Below are 12,228 nucleotides of genomic sequence, written 5' to 3'. Positions count from 1 at the left end.
TAGGGAAGTTCTACAACGGGAAGTCAAAACGGCCCAATGCATCACCGGCACCAGCCTACCTGCCATCAAGGACATGTACAAAGAAAGTTAACTGAAAAAAGCCAGCAACATCATGAAGGCTCTTACTCACCCTGCTCATGGACTATTTGTCAATAGACGCAGGAGTAGGCCATTCGGTCCTTCGAGCCAGCACCACCATTCACTGTGATCATGGCTGATCATCCACAATCAGTATCCAGCTCCTGCCTTATCCCCATAACCTTTGATTTCGCTATCTTTAAGAGTTCTATCCATCTCTTTCTTGAAAGCATCCAGAGACTTGGCCTCCACTGCCTTCTGGGGCACAGCATTCCAAATATCCACCTCTCTGGGTGAAAAAGTTTTTCCTCAACTCCGTTCTAAATGGCCTACCCCTAATTCTTAAACTGTGGCCTCTGGTTCTGGACTCGCCCATCAGCGGGAACATGCTTCCTGCCTCCAGCGTGTCCAATCCCTTAATAATCTTATATGTTTCAATCAGATCCCCTCTCAGCCTTCTAAATTCCAGTGTATACAAGTCCAGTCACTCCAACCTTTCAACATATGACAGTACCGCCATCCTGGGAATTAACCTGGTGAACCTACGCTGCACTCCCTAAATAGCAAGAATTTCCTTCCTCAAATTTGGAGACCAAAACTGCACACAATACTCCAGATGTGGTCTCACCAGGGCCCTGTACAGCAGCAGAAGGACTTCTTTGCTCCTATACTCAATTCCCCTTGTTATGAAGGCCAGCATGCCATTAGCTTTCTTCACTGCCTGCTGTACCTGCATGCTTGCTTTCAGTGATTGATGTACAAGAACACCTAGATCTCGTTGTACCTTTTCCTAACTTGACTCCACTTAGATAATAATCTGCCTTCCTGTTCTTACCAAAGTGGATAACCTCACATTTATCCACATTAAACTCCATCTGCCATGCATCCGCCCACTTACCCAGCCTGTCCAAGTCACCCTGCATTCTCATAACATCCTTCTCACATTTCACACTGCCACCTAGCTTTGTATCATCTGCAAATTTGCTAATGTTATTTTTAATCCCTTCATCTAAATCATTAATCTATATTGTAAACAGCTGCGGTCCCAGCACTAAACCCTGCGGTACCCCACTGGTCACTGCCTGCCATTCTGAAAGGGACCTGTTAATCGCTACTCTTTGTTTTCTGTCAGCCAGCCAATTTTCAATCCATGTCAGTACTCTGCCCCCAATACCATGTGCCCTAATTTTGCCCACTAATCTCCTATGTGGGACTTTGTCAAAGGCTTTCTGAAAGTCCAGGTACACTACATCCACTGGTTCTTCCTTGCCCGTTTTCATAGTTACATCCTCAAAAAATTCCAGAAGATTAGTCAAGCACGATTTCCCCTTCATAAATCCATGCTGACTTGGACCTATCCTGTTACTGCCATCCAAATGTATCGTAATTTCATCTTTTATAATTGACTCCAGCATCTTTTCCACCACTGACGTCAGGCTAACCAGTCTATAATTCCGTTTTCTCTCTCCCTCCTTTCTTGAAAAGTGTGACAACATTAGCCACCCTCCAATCCACAGGAACTGATGCTGAATCTATAGAACATTGGAAAATGATTACCAATGCGTCCACGATTTCTAAAGCCACCTCCTTAAGTACCCTGGGATGCAGACCATCAGGTCCCTGGGACTTATCAGCCTTCAGACCCAACTGTCTATCCAACACCATTTCCTGCCTAATATAAATTTCCTTTAGTTCATCCATTACCCTAGGTCTTTTGGCCACTATTATATCTGGGAGATTATTTGTGTCTTCCCTAGTGAAGACAGATCCAAAGTACCTGTTCAACTCGTCTGCTATTTCCTTGTTCCCCATAATAAATTCACCCTTTTCTGTTTTCAAGGCCCCAATTTTAGTCTTAACTATTTTTCCTTTTCACATATCTAAAGAAGCTTTTACTATCCCCCTTTATATTCTTGGCTAGTTTACCTTCATACCTCATTTTTTCTCCACGTATTACCTTTTTAGTTATCTTTTGTTGCTCTTTAAAAGTTTTCCAATCCTCCGGCTTCCCACTCATCTTTGCTACGTTATACTTCTTCTCTTTATTCTTTATACTGTCCTTTACTTCCCTTGTCAACCACAGCCTCCCCTTACTCCCCTTAGGATCTTTCTTCCTCTTTGGAATGAACTAATCCTGCACCTTCTGCATTATTCCCAGAAATACTTGCCATTGTTGTTCCACTGTCATCCCTGCTAGGGTATTGTTCCATTGAACTTCATCCAGCTCCTCCCTCATAGCACCATAGTTCCCCTTGTTCAACTGTAATACTGACACTTCTGAGTTTCCCTTCTCCCTCTCAATTTGTAGATTAAAACTTATCATATTATGGTCACTACCTCCTAATGGCTCCTTTACCTCGAGGTCCCTGATCAAATCTGGTTCATTGCACAACACTACATCTAGAATTACCTTCTCGCTGGCACACTCCAGTACAAGCTGTTCTAAGAATCCATCTCAGAGGCACTCCACAAACTCCCTTTCTTGGGGTCCAGTACCAACCTGATTCTTCCAGTCTACCTGCATGTTGAAATCCCCCATAACAACTGTAGCATTACCTTTGCTACATGCCAATTTTAACTCTTGATTCAACTTACACCCTACATCCAGACTACTGTTTGGGGGCTTGTAGATAACTCTCATTAGGGTCTTTCTACGCTTAGAATTTCTCAGTTCTATCCATACTGACTCTATGTCTCCTGATTCTATGCCCCCCTCACAAGGGAGTGAATATCATTCCTCACCAACAGAGCCACCCATCAGTCTGTCCTTTCGATAGGATGTATACTCTTGAATATTCATTTCCCAGGCCCTGTCCACTTGAAGCCATGTCTCATGCTTGTTGCCCTACTCCCATTTAGGGAGGAAGCTACATAGCATCCATGCCAGGACCACCAGACTCAAAAACAGTTACTTGTTACTTTCCCCAAGTTGTAAGGCTGATCAACATCTCCACCCTCTAACCCCCACCCACCCCACCAATCCCACCACATTATCAATACCTGTCAGTCATCTTACGTACAGACACTTTATGGGCATTCAAAGTATACAAGCTGTGTATTTATACTTAGTGCTTTTATTATCGTGTTCCTTTTTGTGCTGCATCGGATCAATAATAATAATTATTTCATTCTCTTTTACACTTGTAAAAGGACATTAAATAACCTTCAGGAAAGGACATTAAATAATCTTCAGGAACGGGTATTTGTAAACAAAGGAAATACTATCCACATGTTGAAGGTCACAAGAAATCACTTCATTAGAGTTGTAAAGCATACAATACAGAAAGACAAATGATTAAGTAGTAATACAGAAAACAAAATAATATTTATCATCCACTTAATGAGCTGATCTGCACAATGCCAGAGGGGAACAACATATCTGACAGCCACTCGTGCAGCCTTTTCTCTTGATCTCTCTTTCTTGACCCCTTGTCCCCATCACCAATTCTTAGCACTAGCACGAGTTCTGACCCAGCCAAAGATTCCTCCCTCACAAAAAAATTGCCCGTTTTTATACCCTTCAAGACCCCTTTGTATTTCTCACAATCTTTAGCCTAGACATACACAACTCAAAAATAGAGACAGCAGATATGCAAGAGAATAAACATTCTTCACCGGTATCTAATCTTAACAACGTGCATTCAAAGTAGAGACAAAATATTGGTTAATAAGGGGCAAAACAGGCCATGATACACTCCAAACTGACACCATTTTGTCTTTCAAACTTCCATTTTTTTTTTAAGCATATACCAAGGAGGAATCACATTTAATCTCCCTACAAGTTGCCAACATGACTTGTATCCCTCTAAACCAGAGCTCCACAGACCCCTCAGTTAATGGCATAAAACCCCTGCTTGAAACCTTCATTATCCATAAACTTAAATGCCACTGTTTCTGCTTCAACTACTTGTACTTTCTCTGGCAGCTCATTGCATTTACACAGGAACCTCTGCATGAAAGTGTCCATGAAGTCCCTTTTAATTTTTCTCCTCTCACCCTTAAAGCAATGCCTTGTAGTTTAAGTCCTTTTCCCTGGGAAAGGGACTGCTTTCACCCTTTGCCTGTTATTATTTTGTATTCCTCTATCAATTCACCCATCAATCTTCTAAATGTCATGGAATAAACTCCAAGCCTGACCAACCTCTCTTATAAAAGGGTTGGAAAAAGCCATTGTCTACCAAGCATCTCAATTATGTCCGTTTTTCCTCTTACGAAGTCAATTCAAAACTTTGCAGAATCAGGGTATAGAATTCTTTAATAAATACTTGATAAGAAACTGAATATAACACAAACAAAACTAATTCTGACAATTCTGCAGGGAAGTTATTGATGAAATAGCTGAAAGCTGTTGAAATTTACCAAGATGTTGCCAGGTCTGGAGTACCCGAGTTATAGGGAAAGATTGAACAGGTTAGAACTGCATTCTTTAGAATGTAGAAGACTGAGAGGAGATTTGATAGAGGTATACACAATTATGAGGTATAAATAGGGTAAATACAGCAGGCTTTTCCCTCTGAGGTTGTGTGGACTACAACCAGAGGTCATGGGTTAAGGGTGAAAGTTTAGGAGAACATGAGGGGAATCTTTTTCCCTCAGAGGGTCGTGAGAGTGTGGAACAAGCTGCCAGCACAAGTTGAGCTTACGAGCTCGATTTCAACGTTTAAGAGAAGTTTGGATAGCTACATAGATAGTAGGGATATGAAGGGCAATGGTCACGGTGTAGGTCAATGGGAGTAGGCAGTTTAAACCAGGGGTTCCCAACCTTTTTTGCACTGTGGACCTGTTTAATATTGACAATATTCTTGCGGCGGAGGGAGGGGGGGTGCGTGTTCCAAGTAGGGTTGCCAACTTTCTCACTCCCAAATAAGGGACAAAAGTAGCAGTCAAATACGGGACACTTGTGTTTACCCCAAGAAAGACTACTATGACCATGAAGACTTGCACAGGCACCTGTGTGCGCATGCGTGTACGTGCCGATTTGTTTTCCTACAAATCGGTCTTCCTGCTTCTGTTAAGTGAAACTACACTGTACATACATTATTTCTACTTTATATAGGCTGTGTATTTATCATTTCATTCCTGCTTTTACTATATGTTAGTGTTATTTTAGGTTTTGTGTTATTTGGAATGATTTGGTAGGTTATTTTTGGGTCTGGGAATGCTCAAAAATTTTTCCCATATAAATTAATGGTAACTGCTTCTTCACTTTACGCCATTTCAGCTTACTAACGGTTCCACAGAAACGCTTTACCTTAGCGGGGGATACAGGACAACGGCTGTCCCATATGGGACAAACCAATTTAGCCCAATATACAGGATGTCCCGGCTAATATGAGACAGTTGGCAACCCTATGTTCAAGTTCAACAGTGACTGAGGGAATGAGGAAAGGTGCAGCTGACTCATATAGTTTCAGATCGCCAAATCATACCGTTTCCTCGCAGCCCGGTGGTTGGGGACCACCGGTTTAAACTGTTTTGGTATGGACTGGATTGCTATACTTCTCTATGACTATAACGGTTGGTAAATGCATGTGATCTATGATGAAAAATAAGATTATATTAAAGTGGAGTATCAGCACATTATTTTATTTTCAGGTATGACATTCAAGCAGAATATGTTAACAGGCAGATATCACAAAATGATTCAACATCTAATCAATCACCATCACAAGTAGCAAGGTGATTGGCGACAATAATAAAAGCAGACAGGTGCTGGTATTAATAACGTGTTATTAATTTTGGCAAAATACCTTTAAATGCTGTGTATTTATGGCAATACCCTTACCATTTAATATGCCCATAATATGCACATTCAACTGGCAAGGAGTCAATGTAGCTGTTGTTCAAATACAGAAACATTAATGTGGAGAGCATGTAAAATTACAATTAAAGTGAAAGGATACAGTTACATTACACTACTATACTGCAGAATGTAGCCATCTGAACCACTATGCCTGATTGAGAAGATTTATTGACTTAATCCAACTGAAACTCTCTTCTGCAAATACTCATCCATTTCTTTGAAAAGCTATAGTCATATCTGGGTTAACTTTTTCCAAGTTATTAGCCCATGGAATGGTTTATTAAAGCTCAAACAGAAAAATTAACTGTTTTTCCTCACTACAGCTGCCCAATATGTTGAGAAACTCCAGCATTTTCTGTTTCCCCTCTCATACATTCATCAGATCTCTTTTTGTTTGGAAAAAGAATCCAAGTTCTTTCCTCTCTTCAAAATTAAACTTATCCTTGATACAACAGGATATCATTAATTCTCCCCAAAATTATCAGTTCATTTCTCAAATTTTCAGACAATAGTAATCTACCCAACATATTAACCTACAGTCATCTTTCAGACTCTTATAACCCTCTAGAATGACAAGGTATTATCAAGTTGTCCACAAAATAATGAAGCTGTTTCCCCTTATTGCATTCCCAAATATCACTAGTACATGGACACAAAATGAAAGCGAAAGTCATGAATGTGAGCTGGGGGAAGGGTGGCCAAATATCACATAATTTGCTATTTCTGTCTTTTATTCAGATACATATATGTACCAGTTTCTTTCAATATTATACAACTTAATCAATATGCCTTACACAAAACTTAGTATGCACCAAATGTCTTTCATAGCAGAACCACTGTGCCATTAAAGATTCCCATTATATTTAACATTTTCCCATTTACAATCCTATTATTCCATGGTCTTTATCAGGTCATACCAACCACATGTTCCTAAACCCACTGCAACAGAAGTTCAAACAGTAGATCTTAAAGCTGTAGCAGTACTGTCAAAAATAGATAGATCACCATATTCCAGAACACCAAGTTCTAACATAAAACCACATTCACAGACAGTTTCTCCCAACTTGGTAAGGTTCATTTTCATCCGGGTGCTGAGGCTTATGATAATGTCAATTTTAGCTCACACTCAGCACATCTGGTAAAATTTAGGATCATATCCCAACTTGGAAAGTTAAATCCAAATCTGGTACTGGTATTCAAATGCAACAAGTTACCACTGCACCATCAGGAATGCTGTTTTCCACAAGTTACATCCAAATCCCCTTTCAGCCAAATGTTGAAGACCTTATGGGACTACTGTCAAGTCTTCTCCAAGGTACATTCATCAACGTCACAATTTTGTTGTTGTTTGCAGTTCAAAGGTTAAGCTGATAATTCACTGTACCACAATACTTGTTACTTCATTGAATGTAAATTGCCATTTTTTCCTGATCAATGTAAAATACTTCCTTTCTATAAAAAGCAAATTATAAAAAAGTAGACAAGGGAAAAAAGTACAAATGTGGGACACAAAGGGATGCACAAGATGAGGCATTGCTTTGAGGTTTCAGAGGTGCAAGGAATTATATTTGGATAGCAAAATAACAGAGTGGACCAGAATGCTAAAATAGTAGAGAAGTATAGTTTAACCTTTGAAAGCAGCCAGATCTGGGAAGAAAATGGTGGAATTTTAGAAGTTCCTGCATCATAGCAAGGGACCTTGCTATGGACTTTATTTTTTTTAAATCCTCTGATTTACGATAGTTGTCTTAGAGTTTCCTTGCAGCTTCTTTTTTGATTAATCTAAATTTATCATCCATTTGTTGCATGGATAGATCACATCTTCCAATAATTGCACTTACCTTGGTCCCACAGGTGTACATTATTTCACTCTAGATTATCTACATTGTTTGCAATGTAGTTCCTCTATTCTTTTGACACATCATGATTAAAGGTTGATTTGTTTACTTCTTTACACCTTGTTCCATTGTTGACTGAGTGAAACTTAACTGTATATATTGACCTTCAATGATAAGACTGTCCATCAAAACTATAAACATAACTATTCAATAATTAGCTCATACATGATTGAGTTGAATATATATCATTTCTGAAAATTCATTAGTTTGAACTTGCATTATGCTATTTTGATGGTCAATTTCTAAATTTGAAATGACAGCAAGGAGGACTGCAACAAGTTCCAGGAGGACATTAACAAACTGGAAAAAATACAAAATTATTTATAGATGAACACAGGGTACTACACTTGATAGAAGAATGGAAGAATTTATTTTTGTAGGTGCAAGGGGAAGTACAAAAACAAATCGTTTAGTTCTGTCATGTTTACAGGGAAAAAAAGAGAAGTTCTGCTAAACCTATCAGCCTTTCCATTAAGCAACGCTTTTGGTCACATCACTAGATAAAATAGTACATTACAGAAGGGAGAGAGTGCAGTTAGGATATACAAGGATGATTCAAGAAATGCAGGGGTCTACAAACAAGAACAAAAAAAAGCTAAGGAGTGACTTAATAGAGATAGTTAAAATGACAAAAGATTTGGATAGAATGGATGCAAACAGTACATTTCCATTCCCAAGGGAAAGCATTGCCAGAAGCATTCATCCGAAATTGTATTAGTGACTGAATAATCTTTGGCCCAATACATCCCTTTGCTTGATTACCTGCATCCAGTAAGGACAGATATCTACACCTCCAACTCCAAGATTATCTTAACACTAATGCCCAAAAAAACTGAATTCACCCCTTACTTTACTCCCTAAATACTGTGTGGCCAGATTCTGCTCTAAGCCCATTTACAAGTTAGCAGATGATATTACAATAGTGGGGCAAATCTTAAATGATGATGAGGTGGAATACAGAGAAGAGACAAAGCTGAGTAACATGGTGTCATGATAACAATCTTTCTTGCAATGCCAGCAAAATAAACGAGCTGGTTATTGACTTAGTATTCTACAGAATAGAAACAAGTCTTTTGGCCCAACTCATCCATGCTGACTGTTGTCCAGTGAGCTATTCCCATTTTCCCACAGTTGCCCCATAGCTCTCAAACTCCTCTTATCCATGTGTTTATCTAGATAGCTTTTAAATGTTGATAATGTGCTCACCTCAGCCACAATTTTTACCAGCTCATTCTAACACATACCACTCTGTCAAGAAGCTGTTCTTGATGTCAAACCCATGTCTTCAGCACCCCCTCCCTGGGGAAAAGACCACGTGCTTTCACCCTGCCTGTGCCCCTCATGATCTTATACACCTCACCCTCAATCTCCTATATTCCAGGGAATAAAGTCCTAGTCTATTCAACCTCTCCTTGTAACTCAGCCCCCCACACCCCCAAAGTTCAGGAAGGGGACAGTGCACACTGTTGTTTATATCAATGGCGCTGAGATGGAAATGGTTGAAAACTTCAAGTTCCTAGGAGTAAGTATCACAAATAACTTGTCCTCACCCAACTACAAACACCATAGCAAAGAAAGTAGACCAGCATCACTAACCACTACTTCCTCAAGAAGCTAGAAGAATTCAGCATGAAACTTCAACCCATACAATTTTTTATAGATGCAACATAGAAGGCATCCAATGTATCATGGCTTGATAGGCAACTGCTCCGCCCGAGACTGCAAGATCCTGCAGAGAATTGTGGACACAGCTTAGCACATCAAGATATCCAGCCTCCCCTCAATAATCTGTCTGTACTTCTGAATGCCCTGGTAAAGCAAAAATAATCAAAGACCCCACTGACCCCATTCTCTCTCGCCTCCTCTCCCATCAGGCGGAAGATAGCAATGCCTGAATGTATATTCAACCAGGCTAAATGACAGATTCCATGTCAGCGATGAGATTATTGAATGGTCCCCATGTACAATAACATGGACTCTTCACCTCAAGCTACTTTGTCATAGCTTTGCACCTTTTTGGCATTTCAAGTGCCCATCTCAATTCTTATTGCTTCCACTACTAACTCACTGGAAGTCTAGGATATGGGATGTTGGAGCATTTGTCATTGCTAGTTAATCGACGAAACAAAGCGAACTAGACAAGCCATTAAGAAATGAAGATTAGAGCTAGTGCAGGAGTGGTGGGAAGAAAACGTATTGAAACAGTGACTTAAACTCATTCAGAGAGAAAATGGCACAGCTAATGCCTCAAAGCTCCAGCAAGCCAGGTTCAATCTTGACCATTGTTATGAGGAGTTTACACATTCTCCTTATGACTGCAGGGGTTTCTCCAGATGCTCTGATTTCCTTCCACATCCCAAAGGTGTGCACTTTAACTGGACAGCACAAATTGTCTCCAGTGTTAAAGGGGTAGTTGAATCCAAGGAAAGTTGATAGGAATACGGGAGAATAAAATTAAAATCCTGTAAAAGGGGAACTTACTGGCTGGTGTGGACTCAGGTTTGCCAGAGGACTGGTTTCTGTGCTTTATGACCCCAAGTTCTGGATCAAAGTCTCCAACCACTATTTGCCTTTTGCCAAGCAAGACGTGAGCCTATAGAGCTCTCTCCAACCAGTTTCAATTATGCCAATTTTTCTTCAAGGACTTCTTGATATTTTATTCAATCAAATGCTAGCTGAATTTCGGCAATAGTCAATTCCAGGTGAGCTCTACTATTAAGCTGCTGCCTTTGTGTACAGGGCTTAAACCAAGTAGTCCTGACAAAATGCAAGTTAACCACCAGAGACAGGTCACCTCAGCACATGAAAAGCAGCCTTCTCCTCGGGATACATTTTGCACCTCAGAAAAGCAGCCAGCATAATCAAAGACTCCACCCACACTAGGCAGAAGATACCAAGGCCCAAAAGCTTGCATCAGACTCAAGAAGTTTATAAGAATAAACTTTATAAGTTTATAAGAATATTGAATGCCTCACTAGATGGATTCTTGATCTCATCCTGGTTTTACTGATTATTGGCTGCCAGCACTTTCTCTGAAACTGACACTTACTCTTCATTGCTGTTGCTCTTCCGTTATACTATCTCAATGCAGATGTGCATGCAAAACAAAGTTTTCACTGTACAGGCAACGATTAAAAAAATAGCATGTCACTTTCAGAAGGTTGGGAGTTTGATAAAACAGCAGCTGGTCATGTTTTACAGTATCTTCTGGGGGAAAAAAAATTATCTTTGCAAATCGTCAACGTACCTTTGGGTGGCAATGTTCAAGCCAAACTGGAAGAGCATTTTAATATCCATAACTCTAGTCTACACCACTGAGAATTATTCACCTCAGTTCTATTTCATGTACCAATTGCTTTACACCTCCAACAGCAAGCCTCTATGCTATTGGAATCATTTTCATGGTGATTCCATGTTTTCGCATTACATTGAACGTAACACTTGGTACAGGATGTCGTGACGACCTTTTAACCTACTTAACTTCCCTATGAGTAACACAGATTTTCAACAAATCTTCTAATTTCATCTTTGTCCTTTAGCTCCATATTCTTTTCCGCCTAAGCAGGTCTCACTATGATTCTTTGTGTGTTATATAAATTCGGTTACCTGCTACGCTTATTTTCGAAAAGAGGTCGACAGATTTCTACATATTACTGCAATGAGGGGCTTGGAGCTAAAGCGGGTCCAAGGCCAGATGACCAGCTTCTTGTCTCTTTTCTTAAGTGATTAACTAGGATTGGGCGAAACAAAAAAAATCACATCATTTCAATAAAGTCTGCAGACTAACTTGCATGTGGCACAAGTAAACTCTATAGATACCGAATGCCGCCCGTTTCCGGGTGCCAGGACTAACACATCAGCCTATGAAAAACGGACACAACAACCGTCCAGCCTAAACGCAGGAGTTCCAGGATAGATCCAAGCCGACAGATGGAAGTAACTTAAATACCGTAGGTAATGGTTGGCTTTTGTTAGGTAAACGATAACACGAACTTTAAATTGTGTTATTTTTAAAACCCCCATTCACGTCCCCTGAAATGCCAGAGACGATGCACTTCACCAGTGTTCAGACCTCCAGAGGCATGGCAACTGCCAAGACCAGCCATCCAATAAAACTGAGCACAGAATGGGTACTCCAGCGTGAGTACCGGCTCTCAGCGCGGAGGCCATGACAGAGCCTCGACATTCAGTCTGCGCCCACTGCGGCGGCGGCGGCCTCCAGTTCAGGCAACTGAACCGAAAGATACAAAGTGAAACTCACCAGTAGTATAAGGATGTACCTAATGGAGTAACTGTGTAGCAGAGCAACTGGAAGCGTCATGGTATCCGTGCCGGTGTACTGACCGCGCTCTACACGGTTGCAGCGCTCTACCAATCAGCCCGGAACCAGAACCTTACCGACAGGCGGGTGGGGAAAAAAAAGCGGCGCAAAGCACTTCCTGTTTGCAT

At 40.5% G+C, this 12,228-nt stretch overlaps 1 protein-coding gene across 1 annotated transcript in view; it reads right to left on the bottom strand.

The window, feature by feature from the left end:
- The window catches only part of erp44 (endoplasmic reticulum protein 44), a 77,082-nt gene extending 64,883 nt beyond the window's left edge, over positions 1 to 12,199 (bottom strand). Inside the window, exon 1 of the mRNA XM_072253512.1 lies at positions 12,041 to 12,199. Coding sequence (XP_072109613.1) covers positions 12,041 to 12,100 — 60 coding nt within the window. The 5' untranslated portion in view covers positions 12,101 to 12,199. The remainder of the gene's footprint in view (positions 1 to 12,040) is intronic.
- Between the last annotated feature and the right edge of the window lie 29 nt (positions 12,200 to 12,228).

The sequence above is a fragment of the Mobula birostris genome, chromosome 3 (assembly GCF_030028105.1).
Source record: "Mobula birostris isolate sMobBir1 chromosome 3, sMobBir1.hap1, whole genome shotgun sequence".
Classification (NCBI taxonomy): Eukaryota; Metazoa; Chordata; class Chondrichthyes; order Myliobatiformes; family Myliobatidae; genus Mobula; species Mobula birostris.
Note: the sequence above shows the minus strand (reverse complement) of the source record. Positions and strands in the feature narration are given on the sequence as shown.